Source organism: Bos taurus, chromosome 20 (assembly GCF_002263795.3).
Source record: "Bos taurus isolate L1 Dominette 01449 registration number 42190680 breed Hereford chromosome 20, ARS-UCD2.0, whole genome shotgun sequence".
Classification (NCBI taxonomy): Eukaryota; Metazoa; Chordata; class Mammalia; order Artiodactyla; family Bovidae; genus Bos; species Bos taurus.
In genome coordinates this window covers 4,831,428-4,856,337 of record NC_037347.1, presented here as the reverse complement: position 1 = coordinate 4,856,337, position 24,910 = coordinate 4,831,428, and the positions used below count along the sequence as shown (strand labels likewise).

General features: G+C 43.8%; 2 protein-coding genes and 1 long non-coding RNA gene across 7 annotated transcripts in view; 1 reads left to right on the top strand and 2 right to left on the bottom strand.

The window, feature by feature from the left end:
• Positions 1–1,612: 1,612 nt before the first annotated feature.
• BNIP1 (BCL2 interacting protein 1) lies at positions 1,613–14,802 on the bottom strand. The gene is made up of 6 exons (NM_001046539.5): positions 14,710–14,802; positions 12,474–12,566; positions 11,135–11,226; positions 7,646–7,747; positions 5,905–6,023; positions 1,613–2,367 (listed from the first exon to the last, which is right to left on the bottom strand). The coding sequence occupies exons 1-6, from the start codon at positions 14,791–14,793 to the stop codon at positions 2,171–2,173; spliced, it is 687 nt and encodes a 228-aa protein (NP_001040004.2). The 5' UTR covers positions 14,794–14,802; the 3' UTR covers positions 1,613–2,170.
• A 95-nt stretch (positions 14,803–14,897) lies between these two features.
• The window catches only part of CREBRF (CREB3 regulatory factor), a 64,924-nt gene continuing 54,911 nt past the window's right edge, over positions 14,898–24,910 (bottom strand). For 4 of the 5 annotated variants that reach the window (XM_002696253.6, XM_059878849.1, XM_059878850.1 and 1 more), the window contains one exon: positions 19,039–24,706. In XM_002696253.6, the coding sequence (XP_002696299.1) occupies positions 24,591–24,706 (116 nt within the window). In that variant the 3' untranslated portion in view covers positions 19,039–24,590. Of the gene's footprint in view, positions 14,988–19,038; positions 24,707–24,910 lie in introns of those variants that run through there. The other variant, XM_015459046.3, reaches the window with a different exon arrangement.
• LOC112442980 (uncharacterized) lies at positions 14,986–21,234 on the top strand. The gene is made up of 2 exons (XR_003031208.2): positions 14,986–16,033; positions 18,030–21,234. It is a non-coding gene; the product is annotated as an uncharacterized lncRNA (long non-coding RNA).

The window sequence follows — 24,910 nt, the reverse complement described above, 5'->3', positions numbered from 1 at the left end:
AGCCTGGATGGAGGTGGGTTTGGGAGAATGGGTACAGGTATATGTGTGGCTGAGTCCCTTCGCGCTTCACCTGACACTATCACAACACTGCTAATCGGCTACACCCCAATACAAAATGTTTTTGGTGTTTTAAGTTTTTTAATTAAAAAAAAAATTAAAAATTAAAAAGTGAATTAAGGTAATGCGTGAAATGTCTTCCAAAGACTATACAGGTGAACTTTGTTCATCTGCATGTTTGTTTAAAAATATATATACAATAACATTTCATTTGGATGAATGGAAATAGTCTACAGCAAGACCGTAAGCATGAAATGTGAGCACTGCCCCCTCCTGGTTGAACATGGAGACGCGGCCTCCGGCACCGCCAGCCCCACTGGGGACAAGTTAGGCTGGCTGATGGGGGTTGCAAGACATGCTGTCGAAGGCGTTTCAAACTGGGTCAAATTCAACCCTATTTTCAGGAGGCAAGAAGAGGAATAACGTATCAAAGGCAGAATTTTAGGGAGTACACAGCCCACACATTTACATATCGTGAAGAGGATGTTGACAATTAGTGGGAAGGAGTAAAGAAAAACGTTAAGACAAGACAATCCTAAAATGATCACATCCATCTGCTGCACTTACAGCTGGAATCTGAGTGGGAATTTCCCATCTGTGCTTTAGTCTCAGCTTTAATTTGACTATAAATAAGACACACGCGTGCACAACTTACATTGAGCAGCTTCTGGGCCGGGAGCTGTTTAAGGATGATATATATAAACTGTGCACACACTGTAACTCAGAACCCACTCAGTACACTAGTCAGTCTGGGGCGTGCAGCCCATCTCTCATAACTTGGTCCCAGGATGATCTGACACTTCATAACGGAGGCCTTAACGTTGACACCCTCTGCTCAAACAGATGCAAACAGAACTTCTGACGCCCAGGCCAGCCTCCCCTGGAGAACCTAGCTGTTTGCTTCAGGAATTCTCAGGGCCCAGAGGCCTGACAGTGGCTGGATCTGGGAAGCCTGTGGCTCAGTCAGACAGAAGCGGCACTTGCTACTTTGCATTCTTGTGTGATTCTCAAATGGACTCCACAAGCATCTATATGTGGACCATCACCCCCACTGCCCAGGTAGGGAGGTTGAGGCTGAGTGGCCTAAGGCAACTTGCCATGGTCATGTGGTTTCTTAGCAGCATAACCAAGACTCAAAAGGTTCAAATGCACACGTTCTTTCCACTTTCTCCTCTGCCCCCACATTACCCTCCCAGGGCCTCTGGGGCTATAAATAGTGGGGAGGCTGGGATCTTGTGGGTGAGGTCAGCCAGGCCTTTAGCACAAGGAGACACTAACGTCTCCCAGCCGGGCCTAGCTTGGGCCCTGCTACCCGCCAGGTCTCAACAGAACTCAGGCCCAGACAGGCCCCAGCTTATCACTGGCTTCACTCTCCGGGTTATATTTAGCCCTCGCCCTCACACAGAAAGGTGTGGGCCAGCCCCTGAGACGGTGCGCACCCCCAGCCACTGTGCGCAGAGGGGGCGTCCGCCTTGGCCTCTTCAGATGCTGCCGCGAGCCGCCGCCAGCGGACGTGCACCCTCCTTGCTGAGGGCCTGCGCGATCTTGTCTGTCTTGCTCGTTGAGGGACCATGGCAGCCTCTAGAACACTCTGTCTCTGTGTGGCTGTTGCTTAAAAATTCTTTGCTGAGCAAAGAAGTGAATGATCTGAGTTCAAGTTCTAGATAGCTGGACTTCAAGAACAGGCACATGAATTCCCAGAGGAATGCCTTAGAAAACCAAGTGCATTTCATGCTATTAAATACAGTCAACTTTATTCAAGGAATGGATGTTTTCATCCTCCTTCTCCCCCTCTTCTCTTTCCTCCTCCAGATCTGGCATTAAGGCTGCAGGGGAGGGGCATGGGAGGGACACCAAATCCTGGGGGCCGCCTGGGTGTCCCACGTGGCCGCACCCACAGTGCGTGAGGGCTCCTGGTGTCCCTCAGGGTCCCGATGACAGGCTCCCTCCTCGTCCTCTGCTCAGCCCGTCCACCAGCCACCTGCAGAAACTCTCGGGGCTGTGTCTCCATCTCACCTGCTGAGCACCTGAAGCAGGCTGGGGCCAGAGTTCAGGAGTGCGGCCAGACCCTGACAGCAGAGTTCAGAGGGCAGAAGCCGGCAGCTCTCAGATCTCACAAAAACGGAAAGAGCCGTTTTTTCAAAATATAGAGGACTGTAGCAAGAAAGAGCGCCAGTGCAAGGAAAATGAGAAGCTTGTCTGTCAGCTCTCGGCGATTATATTTTGTGATGAGCTTCCGTCCCAACTGGATGGTCCCTGACATGGATTTGAATTCTTCATTTGCATCCAGGATAGTCCGTGAAGAATTAACTGAAACAAGAGGGAGGGAGCATGACTCAGAAACTGTATGGCACCAAACCCAGAGACTTTGCTGGCTGGGTTCCCAGTGTAACACTGCGCTTGGGAGCAAGTTCCCGAGCCAGAGCAAAAGATGTGAAGACAGGCAGTGCAGAGGAGCACAGAACAAGGACAGGGCAAGGAGAGGCAGCTCCCTGGGTTCCATCCAGCTCAGAGAGGGATGAGGTTTGCTGACACACATTGTCACAGGGCCCTAACTAGGGAGGACTCCTAACCTGACACCTTAAACCTCCTCCCAACGTGGACACCAACAGGGAAAAGGGCAGACACCGGTTCCTTTTCTCACCACCAACCTCCACTTTCTGGAGGAGGCAGGCACTGCTGAGAAGAAATGGTGGTCACAAAACTAACCCAGGGGACTGTGGATAGCACTGTGAGGTCTCTGTGGGGACAGGACTTTGCACCTGCGAGGTGCACCCTGCCAGGACGCCTGCTGGTCAGATCTGCTCTTCACAGGATCATGAAAGAGCTGGGGTGTCCTGGGCCCTGCCACTTGCCCTCATACAAGCCAGTCCTTTAGCCCAGGGACGCTGGCTGTAGTGTTAAACACATGATGCCTGTGCTCCAGCCCCCTGGGAAACCTGCGAAGAGGCCACAGGATGCCCATGCTCCAGCCCCTGGGAAACCTGCGAAGAGGCCACATGATGCCTGTGCTCCAGCCCCCTGGGAAACCTGCGAAGAGGTATGCACCCCTTAAGGTTCATTGTACCCATGTGACAAACGAACCGGAGTGCCGGTTACTAGGCCTGACACCTGGGGAAGGCTTACCTGGCAAGACTGCTCTATTAAGCCTAACAGGGCATCATCAGGATATCCCCGGAGTGAAACGCTGTCAAGTGAGAAGGCTGGGTGTGAAGGACAGCGTGTGAGATGTTTCCATTTATGTGACAAAGGAGGGGATAACTAACACCTGCTTGTGCTATGCACGCTGGAGAGTCTCAGAGGCTACGAGACAAACCGGGAGCAGTGGGCGCCTCTGGGGAGCAGGCCGGGAGGTCTGAAGGCAGAGCTGTTCCCGCCTGTGCCGTCCAGAGCTGTGCAGCCGGTGCTGACTGCAACAAGTCACGCGGCCCCTGAGGGAGTCAAATGTGCCCCATCCAAACCGTGATGTCCCTATAGGCAAATACCCACACGATTTCAGAGATTCCGTGTGAAAAAAGAAGAATGTAAAATCTCTCTCAATAACTTCCACTATGAATTGCATATTGAAATAAATATATTACAATCAATATATTTGTAATATATTGCAATCATATACATTTGTAATATATTGCAATATATTACAATCATATATTTGTTTTTACTTTTTTTAATGTGCCTAATGAAAATTTTAAGTATGTGGCTCCCATGATGTTTCTATGGGACAGTGCTGACCTGGAGGGTTTTTCCCTTAACTACATCATTCATATTACCTTTTACAAAATTACAAGCCAGTAAGCAAATAAATTGGAGAAGGCAATGGCACCCAACTCCAGTACTCCTGCCTGGAAAATCCCATGGATGGAAGAGCCTGGTGGGCTGCAGTCCATGGGGTCGCTGAGGGTCGGACACAACTGAGCGACTTCACTTTCACTTTTCACTTTCATGCACTGGAGAAGGAAATGGCAACCCACTCCAGTGTTCTTGCCTGGAGAATCCCAGGGACGGGAGAGCCTGGTGGGCTGCCATCTATGGGGTCACACAGAGTCGGACACGACTGAAGCGACTTAGCAGCAGCAGCAAGCAAATAAATTACGAGAGGAAAGAGAGCAGTAGCTTGACAAGCACAGGGGTACAAACAAACACTCATGCAACAGAAGTCCCCTCATCCTCTTTCTCCATGCCTGCTGCCACGCTGAAAGCCCAAGACTCTCTGAAGTAAAAATCTAACTGGCTTTTCCATTTAAACTTTCTTTACAGAAAACTTTAACCATCACAAAAGCAGACAGAATAGAATCATGAATTGCCATGTGCCACTGCCCATACCCAAGAACCATCAACTCCCTGGTAATCCTGTCCCTGCAAGACCCCCAAACAATTGTGGCCCCCCTACAATTGTGCAGCAAATTCCAGACATCATATCCTTAATGGGCTAAAAAAAAAAAAAAAAAAAAGACAAAAAACTGCAGTCCTAATAGATTTCTAAATCAAGCTGAATTTATGCGTCACAAGGCAAGGATTAATAACCGTTCTTCGATGGCCATCTCACCTATAACGTGTGCCCCAAAAACAACCCTCAACACCCCAGAAACCACCAGGATCTGTACCCCCTTCTCAGCACGTAACTCTACGGCCAGTTTCTGATCCGCCTGCTGGGCTGGGTGCCTGTTACTCACATGAGAGCAGAAAAGCCCTGCACTCCAAGGCCAGGCGGGCTCCTCCCTCTCACATTCTCCTTGGGCCGTGGCCCCAGTGCACTCTCAGAGGTGCCCAGCTGGTTCCGAGCCCAAATGCCCAGAGAAGTTTCAAACACAGGCAGTGACCTCAGGGACAAGCGCCTTGATTTTCTTTTTGCTTCTGCCTGTTAGGATAGTGCACGGAAACAAACAAAAGAGTGGTTCAAAATGCAGATAATTTCTAGGGGTGATGGTGGTATTGTTTTTTTGTTTCTTGTTTCAAAAGTCTCTTATCTTTTAGAAAGATATATGGAAGCATTTATATGGATGGCGTCTGAGATTTGCTTCAAAGTAATCGAAACGGGGGCAGGGTGAGGACAGAGTTGAGGCTGGCCAGGAGCTGGCCACAGCCACAGCTGGGTGGTGGCTCCTGGGACTCGTGTCCCCGGCTCTCTACCTTCATCTCTGTGCGACTCCTCCAAAGGCGTCTCAGAGTAAACCCTCTGCCTCTGTTTTCCTATAGGGAGGATGCTGGGAAAGCTGCTGGGGAGAACCAGATGGTCTCAAGAAGCTCAGCTTCTGACTGTATCTTTCAAAAGGAGCTCACAGGACTTCCCTGGTTGTCCAGTGGGTAAGATTCCACGCTTCCACTGCAAAGGGCGTGAGTATGATCCCCAGTAGGGAAATTAGGATCCCGCATGCTACACAGCACAGCCAAAAAGTAAAAAATATATATACAGATATATAAATAAAAGGAGCTCACAGGAAAAATAACACTGGGGAGTACAATTGTAAGTGGGTGTCCTAGTAGACCAGCAGGCAGCCAATAACTGATCATCTCTCTGCCTCGCCAGAAGGGTCCCCAGAGCCCGAAATGAAAAACAGACTGCCAAGCCCTTCCTCCAGGCCTGTTGGCACCCACTCTCCAGGAGAGCGCCTGGGAGTTCTTCCGAACATTTTGATGGGGTGTGTGGATCTTTCAGTACAACTATAAAAACCAAAAAGGGAAATGAGAGCAGTGCATCCCAAATGGGTAAGACCAAGCTGTCACAGAAGAGAGAAGCCACACAGATCAGTGAAGGCGGGGCAGATGAGGGCAGAGGTGGAGGAGCCCAGGGGTGAGGGCCATGGAGCCCGGCGGCAGCCTCCCACTGCAGGCCTGGCCTGACTTTACCCAGCGTCTGCATGGCTTCCTCGCTCTGCTGGACCTGCTGGGACATCATCCTGCTGATCCCCATGAGGCTCTCTGTGATGGCGCTGGACGTCTGGGCCAGGCTCTCTTTGGCAGTTTTCCTAGAAGTACAGAGTAGGAGGAGGAATGTCAACAAAAGCCCGGCTCAAGAAAGCCCTGGATTCAAACAAGATCCCACTTTTTAATCTATCGAATCAGCACATGTTTTTTAAATGGTCATACTTAATGGTGGCAAAGGACTTCCCCTGATGGCTCAGTGTTGAAGAACCCACTTGCAACACAGGAGACTCAGGAGAAGCGGGTTCGATCCCTGGGTTGAGAAGGCCCCCTCAAGGAGGAAATGGCAACCCACTCTAGTATTCTTGCCTGGGAGAGTCCATGGACAGAGGAGTCTGGCAGGCTATAGTGCATGGGGTCACAAAGAGCCTGATATGACTGAGTGACTCAGCACATACGCAAAATGGTGGCAAGGGCATGGCGAGAGCACGCACTTGAAGACTGCTGGTAGGAACGTCCACTGGTGCTCCTTCTGAGAGCCAACTGGCGATATGTATTAGGAGCCTTAGCGATGTTCATGCCTTTGACCCAATAATCTCATCCCTGGGAATCTCTCCAAAGGAAACATACAGAATGTGGACAAAGCTTTACGTACTGACATGTGCCCTTGTGTGTTATTCACAGTACTGACATAACAAGAAATATAAACACACACAAGCAGAGGATTAGTTATAAAGAGCTTTTTAAAAAAAACAGGCAAGTCTTTGTGAAGATAATAATACTAAGTGAAGACTAGGAGACTATATTTAATGTTCGGTTCAGTTCAGTTGCTCAGTTGTGTCCGACTCTTTGCGACCCCATGGACTGCAGCACACCAGGCAAGCTCAACATGAGTTTGAGCTCATGTCCACTGAGTCGGTGATGCCATCCAATCACCTCATTCTCTGTCATCCCTTTCTCCTCCTGCCTTCAATCTTTGCCAGCATCAGGGTCTTTCCAAATGAGTCAATTCTTTGCATCAGGTGGCCAAAGTATTGGAGCTTCAGCTTCAGCGTTAGTCCTTCCAATGAACATTCAGGACTGATTTCCTTTAGGATGGACTGGCTGGATCTCCTTGCAGTCCAAGGGACTCTCAAGAGTTCTCCAACATCACAGTTCAAAAGCATCAATTCTTCGGTGCTCAGCCTTCTTTATGGCCCAACTCTCACATCCATACATGACTACTGGAAGAACCATAGCTTTGACTATGCAGACCTTTTGACAAAGTAATGTCTCTGCTTTTTACTATGGTGTCTAGGTTGGTCACAGGTTTTCTTCCAAGCATCTTTAACTTCATGGCTGCAGTCACCTTCTACAGTGATTTTGGAGCCCAAGATAATAAAGTCCGTCACAGTTTCTGTTGTTTTCCCATCTATTTGCCATGAAGTGATGGGACCAGATAATGTATGGTACCATACTGACTTTATAAAAAATATGGAAGAAAAAATAATGAAAGGAGGCAATATATCAAAATAGTTGTGAACAACACAATTCGTGCTTTCACTTTGTGATTCACATTTTACCAATTTACTAAAAATAAGAATGTATTTCTTTTATAGTTAAAAAAAATTACTTATAAAATATCAATTTTATGCTGAAAACAAGAGAGGGCTCCCCACAGTAGCTTTTGCACCTTGCCAACTGCTGTCTATTCTGTCATCAAAACCCAGAAAGACAAGACACATACCTTTGCCGGAACAGGTCTCCTCCCTGGAGGAGTTCTGCCTTCTCTAGGTTGTCGATCGCAATTTTGCAAGTGAGGTTAGCCTTCCTCCATGAGGTCTGATTGCTGGAATTATAAAAGCCATGTGTGAGTTTCTCTTGATGCCAACAGGCTGTCAGTCAGTTCAAGTCACAGCAGTCTTCCAGCCAGGGAGTGATGGGGAGGCCACCTGTGTGTAGCCCAGAGTCCATCAGCCCTCCCACCACTTCCTCTTCTTGGTTGCCCCAGAAGCTGTTTCCATTCTCCTACCAACCATAACAGCCCCTTTCCCCCAGGGCAGCCAGAGTGAGAAGCCTGGTCATAGCATCCCTGTGTTTACAGCCTGCAACGGCTCCACTAAAGGTAACATCCAAACTGCCCAGCTGGGCGCACGCGGCCCTGTTCGGTCATCTCCTACACGTTACTGCTCTGCCCGTGCTGCGGCTTGGTTCTGCTCCTGGGGAACCATGCCTCGTTCATCTTTGTATCACCAATACCCAGGACAACAGTTATTGACCCATTAGCTGCTTGATCAATATAGGCAGTAGGAAGTAGAAAAATCAGTATAAGACAGTTTTCTTCAATATTTCTTCAAGGTTTGCTGTTCTTTACACCAGTGGTCCCCCATCTTTTTGGCACCAGGGCCTGGTTTCGTGGACGACGATTTTCCCATGGGTCAGTGGGGATGGAGGGTAGCTTTGGGATGATTCAAGTGCATTACACTAGGGTGCACCTTGCTTCTATTTTGGGGCAATCTCAGGGTACTCCACCTTGACTTTAGGGTTAAGGTTCGTGCTCTTCTAAGAAGCTAATGCTGCCACTTCTGGGACAGGAAGCAGAGCTCAGGTGGTAATGCGAGTGCTGGAGAGCAGCTGTAAATAAAGATGAAACTTTGTTCAATTGCCCACCACTCAGTGCTGTGTGGCCTGGTTCCTAACAGGTCATGCACTGGTGCTGGCCTGTGGCCTAAGGGCTGGGGACGCCTGCTTAAGAAACCACAGGCCAATAGTGGACAACACAAACACGTTGTACTAGCAGGGCCTGGTCTGACGTGATTTATTCACATTCTTTACCTGATCTTTGTGATGACTCAAATTAGTAAACAGTTTCCTGAAGTTAGAGTGGAGGGGGGTCTTTGTTTTTTGTGTGTGTAAAATATTTTATTGACATATAGTTGATATATAATGCTGTGTTAATTTCTGCTGAAAAGCAAAGTGTCTCAGTTATACATATATTCTTTTTCATATTTTTTCCATATGTATGGTTTATCACAGGATATCGAATATAGTTCCCTGTGCTAGACAGCAGGACCTTGTTGCTTATCCATCTTATATACAGTCGTTTGCATCTGCTAACCCCAAACTTTCAGTCCTTCTCTCCCCCACTTGCCCTCCTCCTTGGCCACCACAGATCTTTCTGTGAGTAAGTGTGTATCTGTTTCATAGCTATGTTCACTGGGCCGTAGCTTAGATTCCACGTATCAGATGGTGTTTGTCTTTCTCCTTCTGACTTGTCTGCTAGCGTGCTAACCTCTGGGTCCGTCCGTGTCGCTGCACATGGCATCAGCTCAGACTTTCTCATGGCTGCGTGGTGCTCTGTTACATATACGCGCCACCTCTTCTTCCTCCCTCCTCTCTTGACGGACATGTCGGGTGTTTCCATGCCTTGGCTGCTGCGAACAGTGTTGTTCTTTACCTGAACGCAGCGGTACGTGCATCTTTTTGAATTACAGCTTTGTCTGGGTATATCCCCAAGAGTGGGACTGCGGGATCATATGGTAACTCTGTGTTTAGTTTTCTGGGAAGCCTCCATACTGTTGTCCATAGTGGCTGCACCAACTTACACTACAGTGAGACCCTTGTTGATGGACTAGAGTTAACTGGGCTCCTCAGAGAAGCAAACTCATGTGCTAGAGCTCTTACACAGCTGGCTCAAATCAACTGTGCTAACCTCCAGAATATTTAGAAAGGCAAACGAGAGTCCACGAACTGATAGGCTGGAGTTTTGAATAGCACCTCTGAGCTGAGAATGTTCAAATGAGCTCTCTGATGCCTGGCCAGCATCTACGATGCTGGCTCACACGTGAATTAACTACATTTTTAACTGTTTACAAGGGCGTTCTGCTGGGCCCTGCAATGCAGAGATGAGTGAGCCTGTCCTCAGGGACTCATATTTACTGGGGAGAAAGACAAACAAAGTATTTACTGTACAGTGTGACGAGCACCATAATCCAGGTAAGCACAAGTACTGTTTCGACATGCAACTGCCCAAGTATTAATTTACTGCTTTCTCTCTTCCACCCTGGAATTAGACATCCTGAATGGCCACACTCAACTTTAAACCCATGCTGAGGTGGTTTTGCTGGTGTAACTTGATAGATATTACACAAGGAGTCCTCTTTACTCAGTCCTTATAACTGAGCCCCCATGGTGGCAAGGGAAACAAAAGCCATCATGACCCAAAGTATCACTGGTCGCCACCCACACATCTCTGCCTCCTCACAAGAGCCTCCACCGTGCCCGTGTCTTCGTCAGTCTCTGTCCTCCTGACAGCTGGGCATTATAAACAGAGCTGCTGTCAGCAAGGATGATGCTGGAGCATCACTCAAATCAGACACAAAGTGCAAGTGAAGTCGCTCAGTCATGTCTGACTCTTTGCGACCCCATGGACTGCAGCCTACCAGGCTCCTCTGTCTGTGGGATTTTCCAGGCAAGAGTACTGGAGTGGGGTGCCATTTCCTTCTCCAGGGGGTCTTCCCCACCCAGGGATCGGACCCGGGTCTCCCGCATTGTAGACAGATGCTTTACCGTCTGAGCCACCAGGGAAGTCCCAAAGCTGTAGACAAATACAGACGTGACAAAGACCAGGTAACAAGATGAAGAGAAAACCTATGAGGACGAGGACAGGACAGGGACTTCAAAAGAGAAGGATCTAGAAACGCTGATGGGGACCTCTAACATTTCTGCAGTAACAACCCTCTTTCTGACTGTCGTGGGAACAGCAACTGTGAAGGGTCAGGTACTGTTTCATGCTGTCAGACGGCTTTGCTGGAAAAGTCCCCTAATTCAACACCAAGCAATAGCATACACTTCAATTATATAATCAAGGATTAGCATGCAGCTGCAATGAAAACTTCAATTCTATTTAACATAAGCTTATTTAATTTTTCGTAGCTTCCTACGTTTTGGTCTGTCTTAAGTAGGTTCACCTCTGGTGGACTTTTTCTGCTACCAATTCTCTTTAGATTAAAAAGGACCTTATATTACAAAAGCAACCAATTTTTTGCTTTTTTAAAAATATAAAACACGGCCTAATGTTGAATACGCTTTTGCACACTATGCACAGTCCCACCTACCCAAGAGCCCTGGCTCACCCCCCAGCTTCGGCAGGTTTATTAGGCAAACTGAGGCACAAGCCTCACTGGGAGCAGGCGGCCCAGCAGCGGCCACTGGCAGGAGGCCAGGCCCCACCCACCTGAGCATCTGCTTTTTGTGATTCTCCACTTCTTGGAGCAGAACTTGCTTCTCTGACTCTTTGTCTTGCTCTTTAGCCGACTGCTCGAGCTCCTTTGGGAGGAAATCAGCTCTAAGTTAAAATGATTTTGAAAGGTAATGAAACACTGGACAGCACTTCTGTTTCTGCCAGTTATGCAGCAGCACTGGAAAGCCCGCCTAGAACAGGAGACTCATACCAACAGGAGACTGGTTCATACACAACAAACACCCTTTTACATGGATAGCTGTGTAAAAGGAAAGAAAAGACCATCCTCAAGACCTCAAAATGAGAAAGGAACTACGAGTCAGAGCAGTCTTCCTATGAGGGGTGTGAGGCTGCCCTGGAGCAGGAGATGTGTTCCTGCAATCCAGGACATGCCTGAAAGGAAAAGGGAAAAAACTACAATAACATAGGAGCCTTCTGATCCCACTCTGAGATACGATGGAAGTAACACACTGCTATCTGTTTCTACATGCTCTCAACCTTGGTACATATTTCATTTTAGACTGAGGGGCAAACACGGTTTTCAAGTCCATGTGGGGACAGAAAACGAAGCCTTGGCCACCTGAGGTTGGGAATTGGAACTAAGACCATTGCAAAGCCAGGAGCACAAAGGGATGCAAATACCCTCAGTGAAAAGGTGAGCTAGGAAAATGTCTGTCAACCAGCACAGAGAAATTGTGGAGTTTTTTGTTGTGGGATCTGGCTAGAGGGATATAAATGTCTCTCCCGATTATAACCATGGCACTCCCCTCACATGGGGCAAGGGAAGTTCATCCTCCCTGAGTGGTTCAAGAATCTCCACAAGGAGAAACGAACATAAAAAGTGCTCCCAGACCTGTGGTAATCCCAGGAGACCTGGCAAAAGCAAATGCAAAAACCTCTGAAGAGACTTACATTCAACCCAGGTCGCACAAAAGCCCCATAGGTAAGGCCTTCTGAAAAGAAAGACTCAGAGCCCAAAATAACCAAACACCAGGACACAGCCATCCGCCACAGTGAGGGACAGCAGACCTCACTTTCTTTTCATCCAGAACTCTCTCTAGTTCTCTGTGACAGAACTTCCATTTCCCCCACCTTGCCTCCCTCGCTCCCTTCTTCCCACACGCCCATTCTTCCACTCAGCGATGGTGCTCTATCTGTACATCACGAGGGATATGCAGCGAACACCAGGAGCAGTCCTGCTGTCATCGAGTTTACACTCCATTAAAGAATCTAGATTTTAAACAAATCATTAACTTAACACATTTGCAAAACCTCTCCAGTGCACATTCTCTTCTTTCCCCAGGCGCAGCATCCCAGCTCCGCACTCACTCACCTGTATTCTGTGCCGCAGTTGCTGAAACTTCTCTTTCACTTTAGTGTTCAGTTCAGTAAGTGCACTTAATGGTCCTGAACAATCTCGAATATCCTAGGAGACATTGAAGAGATGAACGGGCCTTTCTCAAGGCAATGAGAGGAAATGACACCGGCTGTACAATGTGAGAGTTGGCTTAGACCACAACTCAGTTGGACCTACTGGCTGTAATTCACCCTAATCTTTGGTGTTTACCTCTGTAACACAAGCAGAAGCATTATAATTTACATTTTTTTCATCCCTTTTTGGAGTTAAGTCAGAGCGAGTAACATTGAAGCATAAGCAGAAAGACAACAGTGCAACTTCCCTGGTGGTACAGCGGATAGCAAATCCGATGCTGTGGAGCAACTAAGCCCACACACCCCAACTGCGGAGCCTGCCTGCTGCAACTGCCGAAGCCCTGTGGGTCCTAGAGCCCATGCTCCGGAACAAGAGAAGCCACAGCAACGAGAAGCCCAGGCACTGCAACAAAGAGCAGCCCCTACTTGTACAATCAGGGAAAGCCCATGTGCAGCACCGAAGACTCCATGCAACCAGAAATTAATAAGTTTTTAAAAACAGAAACGAACTAAGGAACTAATAAGTCTTGACGTTTAACGGAACACCACCCAGCCATTATGAAAGACTTAAAGCAGCTTGCATATCTGACAAGGATGAACACCTGAGAGAGTACTATAACTTTAGGTCTTTCCAACTTAAAAATGAGCGATGCTATATTCTTGGCACATGACAAGACGAACCTCTTTAAGATAAACTGCTTGATCTAATTTTACAAACCATCTATTAATATTATAAATCAGTTTACAGACATGTTCAAATGTAGATTTAGAATTTGTTTCTGGACATTCAGAATTACCAGGGCCAGGTAAGGCAGGCCCTAGAGCCAGACCACGTGGATCCAAATTCTAGTTGCAGCAATTTATCAGATGTATAATCCTGAAAAAGTTACTGAGGCTTCTGTGTCTGTTTCCCCATCATTACCCACTTCATGACCAGGTACCCACATAAAGGGCTTAGCAGGAGTTGCCACTGTAAGGATGTGCTAAATCTAGCTATAATCAATTGTTCTCTTCAGGAGAGAGTGAATCTTAGAGAGTGCAAAATGGGGCTGAAGCAATTTAGATCACCTGAAAAGCCAATTTCATTTTTATGAATCCTAAATTAATTTTTCTAGAATTGGCCCAGATGTTTTGTAGTTTATACATGGGAAACGTGAAGTTCAAAAAGTTTAAATGTTTGTATCAAGTTGTTCTTGTTCTCTAGATTACTCATTAAATCACAGTTCCATGCAACACTTAATGGCTATTAATTTGGTTTATTTTGCACCTGATTTCCGTGGGGAGCTTACTTTCCTTCACCTTTTACCACAGCTAGATGAAGACTCTTACTTACCACCTAAGGTTGAGTAACATTGCTGGAAATGGAAACCATTTGCCCAAAAGCAAAATTTAAAACTTTCGGTTTCTTTTTGATAAACTAAAGGAACTATTTTTACATTCCCAACTCTTGCCTATGCCAATTGGTTTATTGAACTATTACCTTCAACCCTTAACTGGCTTACGCAAAGGATCTCAATCCCCCATCAGTTAAACGAAGTAGACGCCAAGAGTTTTCTCTAGGATGACTTTCATTGTCCGTGTCCCAGTTTTGCCATTATCTACTTTCTGCTCAGACAGACTCCTTCCTCATTTACAACATCACAACTCCGGTCTAGGTCACGTTCATTTCACCCAGTACCTCCTGGGCCGCGGGGCATCAGACCAGCAGGGGGCGAGGCTGATGGCCTACAGGACGCTACTAGAGGACAGGGAGGACGGGGTCAGAAGGCGGGGCCAGGCAGGATGACAGGTATGTTTTGAGGCCGGCTGGGGGTGGCGAGGTGACGGCCAGGGGTGTGTAGGGAAGCGGCCACATAGGGGAAGCCCAATTAGGAGTGGAGGTAGAGGAGGGGGTGTCCTGGAAGAGGGCGAGCTAACGGCAGTCGTACGGAATGCCAAGGCCAAGGATCAAGGGGATGGAGGGGACGGGGCCAAGGGGCGAGACAGTTGAGGGGTAGTGGGCAGGGAGCTGGGCCAGTGGCCTCGGAGACATGACCAAGTGGGGAAAGCTGGGGAGTGAGACCGCTGAGCTCACAGAAGGCCAGCTGAGCTTGGATTTAGGGCTATTGGACCCTGGCGGGGATCCTGGGCATTAGTACCTGAATAAGCGCCTTCACCTCCAGATCGAATTTGACAATCTCTTGGTTACAGATACGGACGTGGACATCTTGGGCAGCCGCCATGTTGGAAATGCCGGCTACGGGAAGCCGCGGAGCCCAAGTTCCAACGCGTTTTCGTACCGACTTCCTTTTTAGCCTCCGGGTCTTGCGGCAGCGCCCCCTAGAGACCGGGCCTGAGGGGAGAGAGGGTGGCGGCGCCAAGTCCTGTGGCCTTTGGCTGACACGTGGGAAAAATCAGCCGGCCTCTTGTCGTGGACCTAGAAGACGTAGAGAAAGAAAGGAGGGAATTGTCAGGACGCTTTAACAGGGGCGTCTCCCCATATTCTGCCCATCAGCCATTCTAATGACTGCATATTTTTTGCACAGGGAGGGGAAAGATTGGAAGAAAATTATCCATTGGTATGTCTCTGGAAGGTGGAATTAAACAATTTTTTATATTCCTTTTAACTTTCTTGTATTTTTCGTATTTTCTACAATGAATATAAGTTGTGGCGTGAAAGAAAAAAATGACAAATGTTATCATTACTTTTTAAAATGTATGAAATTCAAGGCAGTTTGCTAGGGTTAACAACTCCTGTCAGTTCAGCCCACGGTTGGAGGGATCGTTCTAAAATGTGCAACTGATCAAGTCACATTCCAACTTACACCCCTTCTCTGACTCCAGGCGTTTCCCTTTTGTGTGCAATTGGTTTTAATAAATGGACTTTGCTGGAGTAGCTTTGATGGATTAATGTAGTTTTTAATGGAAATAAAAGTGAGTCGCTTAGTCCTGTGACTCCATGGACTGACTGTAACCTGCCAGGCTCCTCTGCCCATGGGATTTTCCAGGCAAGAATACTGGAGTGGTAGCCATTTCCTTTTCCAGGTAGATCTTCCCGACCCAGGGATTGAACCTGGGTCTCCCACATTGCAGATTCTTTACCATCTTTAGAGCCACCAGGGAAGCTTAAATTACTTAATGGAAATAATTAAGAACAAACCTTCAACAGATGGAGGCTCATTGCATTTTTTATTATTAACTTGTCCAAGATTCTTAGCTGGACCTCAAGGGCATCAATCACCCCACCAGCCCTGTCTCCTTCCTGGATTCTTCAAGCTCTTTTTGGAAGTCTAGTCCTGGAGAGAACACCCTCCCTTGAAGTGTTCATCACACCACCGCATCCAATAGACTGGCTGTGCATCGCATCTTGGGCATCTGCCCTGGCTTGAATCCTGCTTGACCACCCGCTTCATCTCTCTGTGCTTCAGTCTCCTCAGAGGCTAACTGCCGGCGATCACAGCATTGACTGGAGGACTAAATGAGGTAATACATGAAAAGCACCAAGCACAGTGTAGTAATGTGGTACGTGGTAAGAATGCAACGCACATGACTGCTCTTACTGTACTGATACTTTTGAAGCACTTCCCTTGTGCCAGCCACTTTGAACTAAGTGTTGTATGTGTTATCATTCTAATGTAACTCTCATAACCACCCTGTGAGGTAGAATTATCCACTTCTTACAGATAAGGAGACAGGCACAGAGAGACTAATGACTTGCCCAGCCCAAATGGAATTGCTAGGTCAAAGGATAGATGCATTTTAAAATTTGGATACATGCTACCGAATTGCTTTTCAGAGGTTCTATCAATTTACACTCCCAAGAGCAATGCGGTACTAATGCCTGGTTTCTCACAGCCTTGCACACACGGTGTCTTTACAAACACGAGGATTTTTGCCAATTTGATCAAGTGAAAAGTGCCATCTTTTAATTTTCATTTATCTTATCATGAACTGAAAACTGTTTTTATTTTACTATCTGCTCATTTTTCTATTAGGTTGTTGGTATTTTTTTGTATCAGCTCCCAGAGCTATAGCTTTATCTTAGTCAATAGAATTTTGACTTGGCTTATGGTATTTTGGGCTTAAAATTTTATTTGAATTTTTTTGCATTTAGATCTTTACCCATTTTGAAGTATGTGTTGGCTTATGGTGTGAAATATAGAGCCAAGTTTACTTCCTCCAGAGGATTACCCAGTTGTTCCATCACTATTTTCTGAACAATCCATCTTTTTCTCACTGGTTTCAGATGCTGTATTTACCATATAAATTCTTACATCTGAATTTACTTCTGTACTTTCCATTATATTCTCTTGACCTATTCATTCATGCACCATAATGACAGCTCTAATACAGTTTAATGTGCTTTAATGTTAGGATCAGGCACCCCATTTTTTTCTCCATGTGAACTTTAGTTTTAATTGTATTATGTCTCACTGGGATGGCACTAAATTGTTACTTTAACTTAGGAAGACTGACAGCTGTATGCCATTGACTGCTCCTATTTAACAGCTTCGTCTATCTTTCCATTTGTTCAAGTCTTCTTCTGTGTCGTTCGTAGTATTTTAATGTTTTCCATAGAGCTTTAACATTTTCTGTTAGGTTCATTCTTGGCAACATCTTAAGATTAAAACCCTTAAAAGAAACTGAGGTTGATGTTTTTCAAGTCACTCAAACGTTCTGGATTCTCAAGTAGAAGCTCCCTATTTAAGACAGTGAAGAAACCCAAACTCTGCATGTAGTAGATGGGCCCACGTGATCTTGGGCCCTTTCCCATCGTGCTTCTTGAGGGAAATTCCTCTGCAACCAACGGTGGCCAACTGCATCTCCATGAGGCAGTTACAGAAGAAAACACAGCTCTTTTCTCCATGCTCCCACACACTCCCTTCTAATAAAAAAGACTCAATTCTAAGCCCTTTAGCTAGAGACCATCTTTGCAGGATAGGTATACAATTTGGTGACCTGCACTCCCCATCACCGACTACTGCCAATGCTGTTTTGCTCTCATCACCTTTACCTAATCCTGAGACTAGCTTTTGGCTACTACATCTACTAGGTTTTGGCTTTAATTCTTTCTGGTTTTCAAATCCTAAGCCCACGGTCTCCCTCCTATATAGAAAACCATCCAAATACTGCCTGTGACTTGGCCTGGTCGCTTACAGAAGAGTATGCATGGCCTCTTGAATGCTGCAAGCAGACTGCCATTTGAATTAAGAGTTCTATACCATGTAAGTTGGGTCTGGGGTGACTCCACACCAGTCTAGTCTAGGTCTAGTCTGACTTTTCTGTAAAATGGACATGATCATCTACCTGACTGGTCACAGAAAGCAGCAGGTGACTTCCCTGATGTAAAAGCACCTAGCAGCGGCTTAACAAATGCTGCCCTAGCCTTCCAGAGCTTTCTAATGCTTTCTTCCTATTCTGAACCTTTCAGCTGGGACATGAAAGTAATTCCGAACTAATGTTTTTCTCTCTGGCTAAGGTGTTCTCCTGGTTCTGAAATCAGTGTCGGCAAGGAGGAACAACTGAACCACCCATCTCACTGCACGCTACCCACAGAAGGTTCAGTTTCCTAAGAGCTCTACTTGAAGGGCTCACCTCACCCAGCTCCTTCAAATGCCCAGACCTCGACAGAGGCTCCTGTGAGGTTAAGCCTGCAAGCAGAACCAGTCCATGAGGGGCTGTGTCCACTCTGCTTCCTGACTGCCTATCACTATCACTCAAATGAAGCAAAAAGGGCTTCTTCAAGGGACCAGGGATATCATGAGCACAGCCTGTCAATCCTCTCAACACCCCCACTGGATGTGGTACCAGTGTCCTTAAGGTAATGTCCTCCGTAGTGATGTGCCTAGAACCCTTTGCGTGTGTAAAGCTCTTGTGTTGTTCTGTGGTCCTGTTCAGACCATGTGGCCTCCCTCAGCAAACTGAATATTCCTGGAGGTCTCTTAATTTCTTTCCAGCCAGTACCTAGCACAAGTCTTCACAGAGTAACTGCTAAACGAATGTTTGTCGGCTGAAGGCACATTGCTGCAGTGAGGTTCACTCAGGTCCACGGATTTAAGGGTTCTATGTACACGCTCAGCCAAGCTTGGGATTTACTGAGAATTATGAAACACACATACAAAAGCTTAAGTCAGGCAAGCCTCAAAATACTTTATTTCCCTCAAAGAACTCACGTGGCCAGAGAATCAAGAAGAAATAAGGATAAACTATGTTCTAAACTATAAAGAATGTGTTTCTGTCAATAAATACTACTACGTAGTAACAAAATTTAACTACCAAGTTGAAAAATCAGCTCTAAGTGTTAAAAAATGTTAGCTCTTTGTACACTACACCAAGAGAGGGGCAGTGCTATCAAGAGTTCACTGCTGTCTCTAGTTCAGAATTTTGTTGCAGTGGCTTACTTTGAAGGGTAGATGGTCACCTCAGACAGCAACAGAAAAGCAATGGGAAAAGGAAGGACGAAAACACGAGGCAAACAATTGAAAACCTTTTCTTTTCAGCTTTTTTTATTTTAAATTACAAAGGATGTTGCATACACTGATGAATCTGTATCTGACTAGAAGTGCTGAGGGGCTGGAAGGTGACAGAAAACAAAGGCAACGATTGTATTGCCTTTTCTTCTGAAAAGAAAAACTGCACAACTATTAACCAACATTTAATAGAATAATTTTTAAACAGCTCATGCGTCAACAAGATAAAATTCTTTCTAGACAACAGACAAGACTGAATCCAATAAAAAGTTTCATAGCTCCAGTTGGCGGGGAGGGAAACAAAACTACAGAATATTCATGATAGCATTACAAACAGGATCCTACGCGCTATGCCAAAGAGGTCGCCACATTGTATGAACAAATGCTCTGAATTCTTGCCCTTCCGCTCTTCTCTTGTGACTTCTTATGTGCGGTCAGCCCTAGTATCACTGTTAACCACAAATGCTAAGTTATAGGACAAATCCTAGGGAAAGAAGGTTAAAAAAAAAAAAAAGCAGGCAGTGGAATACAATGTCATAAAAATGTGGCGAAAAGGCAGATACAGTACACACATATACATTTCTGTTATTTGGTTCTGAAAAAAACAAAGGGCGAAGGGCAAGACACAGTAATCAGTCCCGCTCACATCCACCCAGGATTTAGTCAACTACACAATTGTGTTTACACTGTGATGAAAGAGGCAAACCCGGTTCACCCAAACTTGGCACATTGAAATACCCAACTCTGATGCTCCTCACCAGTCACCAAGTCGTCAGTTCCCAAGTACTATTCAGAAGTAGTCTTAAGGTTTTGTTCCCTTACCACTATCCCCAAACCTCTCTCTTCTAAAGGAAGATGGCAATTTGGCATAATTCAGTCCCTAGGTGTAATTTCTAGATTTCAGTCAGTTTGCTCAGCACGAGGATTATGCTTCAACACATAACCCCACTCGCCCCGGAAGGGTAAAACTGTCAGTAGTACTGTCGTCATCCTCCCCAACACGCTTATTCCTTAAAACGAAACCACCATTCCTACGGCTGACACTCATGGTTACACCCCAATGTGTTTGAAATATTAAAAAAAACATGGAGTCATCTTCTCATAATGCCCTTATTAAGATTACAAAGATTACAAAAGAGCCCACAAGTATTACGGCACTGTGTGAGACTTATTTGTCATGATCTGAGGGAAGAACAAGACTGCAGTTCTGTGCAAAGTTGTGGGAATGGCCTCAGTTCCATGGGAAATGGTATTCCACAACAGACTTCACTAGAAGGAGAATTGAAACCTTTAACACTGAAAGCATAATTCAATGCATTCTCAAAATTCAAGTTTCAAGATTTGGAGAGATGCTAACATTCTGTTACATAATTAACTAGAAAATACTTGAACAGCATTTTAGGAAGACTATATAAAGAAAGGGAACATAAGTTTGTGTTAATTCCTGCTGAAGGCAACTTGAATTCGTTTCTTAGAAAGTTAACTAAATCTTAGCAGCTAAAATATTTTTAAATGTATGGAATAAAGAAAAGCACATCCATTCTTGACATTTTGGTGAATAAACTAACAGCTTTATTAATGAAGGCAAACATCAGATAATTGTATGAATATTATATATAAAAAAAGAAATCCAAACTAACAGCATTGTATTTCAAAAGTACTGTACTTCTGTTTCTTTTAAAGAGACTTGTCATCTGTTTTATAAAACAAACAAAATGAGTACTCTTTTCCTAAAAAATTCTGGAAAAATGAAATGGTCAATTTCAAGCTGATGAACTGAACACACCTTTCTTTAAATGCAGACTATTGCTAAGGAGCAAATAAAGTCAAGCATCAGAAAGAAGATGTATGACAAATTCATGAAAGTTAGGAAAAAGGGATGTAGTGAAATTACTGCTAATCTTTCCCTCTCATATTCAAAGACCATTCAAAACTGGTCTTTCATACAAATATAAAATAACAATAAAGAGAGGGAATTTAAAACCATACTCATCTGAAATCCTTCATGATGTTTTTATAATAGCTCTGATTCTCTTACCAAAAAGTTCAAAGTGAAAGAGTTAGGAAGTAAAAGGGAATGAAGACGTTTTGTTTTAAATGTACAAGTAAGGCACAATATAAAGCCACATCATAATCTGTCATGAAGGATATAGGAAAGGACAAGAGTCGTACATGGTACAGTAGAACAAGCAATCATACTGACTGAAAAAGTGTGGCACCCAATTCAAAACTCAGACAAGATCTTAACAAGGACAACCGGACAGCATGCTTTCACATGGAGACAAACTCTATAAAGAATCCAGTGTATCTGAAACGAGGAAGAACATTTTTTGTTTTTTTAAATCATAGTAGTACTAGAGTCAAAGTTTGTAATTGCTTTGGGAACAATGGGTTTATTCGAGGTGAATTCACAATGCTTTCACTTAACGTAAGATTCTGGACTTCATTATGAGCTATCTGTATACCATGAATGAACACAGAAAACCTTTAGAGAGCTCTTCTCTAATGATCTTCACCCAAAAATACATGCCACAATTTTCAAAAACAGAACATGTACAATTGTTGGGGTTTTTACGTTACCCTTATAAGATTTGTTTGTGTGATACACTAAACGTATATATTTTAATGACAATAGAGGAAGCAGATTATTACTGGCATTAAAGTACAACCATTTCTAGACGGTTTTAAATGCCACAGAGTCCCCTGGTTAAAATGTAAAGCTGCACAGCTTGCCTATGTCATCTTTATGATAAAGTTAAAACAGCAAGAGGATTTAACTTTCACTCTACATTTTACTGCCAGGTTTTTATTTAGATCAAGTATCGCTGCAGCATTCTGACCAGCCCAGATTTAGCAGCAAATGGCAGGAATCATATAAAATGCAATTTTTTTTTAACAAAGTGCTTTTTCTAAGATATACATACATATATAAATAGGTAGGTACAAAATAAAGTGTCAACATTAAAAAGCTCAACTATTTAAAAGCTTTTAACTATTTAACTTAAGTAGTACATATAAAACACTGAAATGCAAGGATATGGAATCTACTAAACAGATTCAAAGTCTTTTTTTTTTGAAATGCAAGACCAAAAAATCAAATTCTGGTTCGCAGACAAGAAAAAGGTATAAAAAACCAGAATTCCTAACAGAGCAGCTAGAAAGGGGCAATTTTATAAACCTCATCAGCGGAGTCTCTACCAATGAAGTGATTTTCACCTGATTGCAAAACTGCCGTATTCTGGAACATATTTCAGTTTCCCAGACACACTCTGTCAAAACTTCATATACCTCCAAGATACAAACCTGTGCTTTGCCTTCTCCCACCTAAAAATGAAAACCATTGACCAATAAACTTACATTCTATTAAACCATTAAATCTGAGCTTATCTGTTTAGTGTGAATGCACTAACCATGTACAAAATTTCCACCAAGCACACAGGGTAATCTTGTGCATCACAGTTCAGCTAAGGTGTTAAGACAATCCTTCTTGGAGATTCTTCTTCATAATGTCAAAGAAGCATGAAAGCAACATTGCTCTGTTGTTACTGTGCGTATTAGAACCAAACCTTTATAAGCTATAGCTTCACATGCTATCACTTACAAATGGGAGAGGGTGGTGGGCAGGAAGAAAATAAAAGGAAACACGCTGTAGAGACAAAATATAATTAAAAATAAACTCTCCAAGGGGTATGGAGAAGTAGTTGGAGAAATAGATATCTTCCCAGCAGCTAGGTCTGAAATTTTTGGTATTTTTTTTTCTGGCTAAAGAGAATTTTTTTTAAAAAGATAGAATTTTTAAGTTATCAGTTTTCAGAGTTCAAAACACAAAATCTGAAAATAAAACAGTGAGAGAGACAGGATGGAAAGATTTGTAGGGAAGGTTTATAACGCTGCCTTGACATAAGAAATTTCTCATCAAGAGGTAAAGCTTTAACATAGTTAAAACACTGACTAATGAAGCTGTTTTGTGTGAACAAAAAGAGCACCTAAAAACTAAATGTGTTAATATTTCTCAGTTCTAGAAACTATAGAAGAAGAATAAGTCACATGTTAAGTTTGAAGAAGCTAGTTTGAAAATACCTGTACAAAAATATAAAAATCTATAAATTTTTTTTTGTTTTAAGCTTGTGTTGATCTTTGAAAATATTACATGCACAATAATACATCAATTGGAAAAGTGGCAACTAAAGAATTAGATATTTTTAGCTTTTTTCTTTCTTTACATATATATACATAATACAATAAAAATAATCTGTATTTTGGTTGTTTGGTGGAAGTATACTACAACAAGCTAAATAAACTTTTTAATTTTCAAGGTCAAAAACTATTTTACCAATAGCTTACTAAAATGAAATATATTAAAATTTCCTACAATAAGTGCAGAAATAAAAAGACTTACAGACACCTAAATGGCCACCAACTTATCTACTATGGAAGCGAACTAGAGGAACAGCAAAATAATATCTGTGTGTGTGGATGCTCCTTCTGTAGATAATTGGACCCAAACAGAAATAAAATTCACAGTTCAGTAAGATCCCTAACCCTGACCTTTTCGTTTTTCTTTTTTTTCTCCTTTTTTTTCATACATTCATACAGTATCATGTAAGCTGTGCAAAACTTTACTTAGACTGGCAGTTTGCCATATCAGTTGCATTTGTCTTTGGTACAAAAAATAAAACAATCGCAATAATGTGCAAGTATTTGTCTTCTTCCGGTCAAGTACCGAAATATGAGTTTTCTAGAGCCATCTTTTTTTTTGTTTGTTTTTTGTTTTGTTTTTTATACAATACACAGACTCTGTGGCATATATCTACATTTCAACATAGTCCTATATACATTCAAAAATTTTGAAAAAGAGTTGGAACAAAAAAACATTTAAACCCCATAATTTTTCCACCTATATATCTTGTTTTTTTTCCTCATTAGGGTTTTCATCATACAAAATATTACCAGTTTTATAGTTTCCCCAAAATACAAGGCACAAAGAATATGCTTTTTTTTCTTACTTGCACAGACATTATATATATATATTTATATATATATTTATATATACCATATAGAGCTCGGAAAATGAACATCTAATATGGCACATGGGCATGAGTGCTGGGTTGTGCCATGTACAAGTGAGAGTAACAGTTGTGGAAAATTAGAACAAAAAGCAATAATTCTAAAAACAATCAAAACTGACTGTTTAAAAAAATGCTTCCTCAATTTTTTTGTGTGTGGTTCAGAGCATAAACCTGCCACAATATTTGGCATTTACTATTATCTTCACTCTTTCTAAGTGTCTTGCTTTAACAGATTTTGTAATCTGTATCTAAACATCTATTTAAATGTATGATTTTCAACTCTGATGCCTGTAGCAGTTTTAACCATGGTTTATGCTCTGAAAAATGCAATAATCAAGTATTTTGGATCATGCTTCACTTATGCTACTTAGTTCTTAAAACAATGTAACCTAATTGTAAATGTTTACATAATGCTAAACTGACATGCAAAACAGAATGAAAATTTACAATGAATAACGTGACAAACACAGACATTTCTGACCAGTGGTCCAATGAAGCTGATTACACTTTTGATGTTGGTATCCTTAGTCCTACAAGGCCTCCAGTGGGATTGCCTTCTGCAGTCTTCTCTAACACTTGGTTAACAAATTCTGAGGTTTGCCCAGCAACTGGGAGACCTGAAGAAAAGAGTAAAAGGCACACTTAGATATATAAGGAACAGGAAAATCTGAGGGTCAGGGGTGGCCCTCAGCTTGATACGACTCCTAGATGAGTGCTTGCTGCTTGCTACTACAGCCCAGAAAATAATTCTACCCACAGTAACTAGTGCCCACAAGACTAGCAGGGTCCAACCAAGAACAGTCCAAACCCAAACCCCAAGC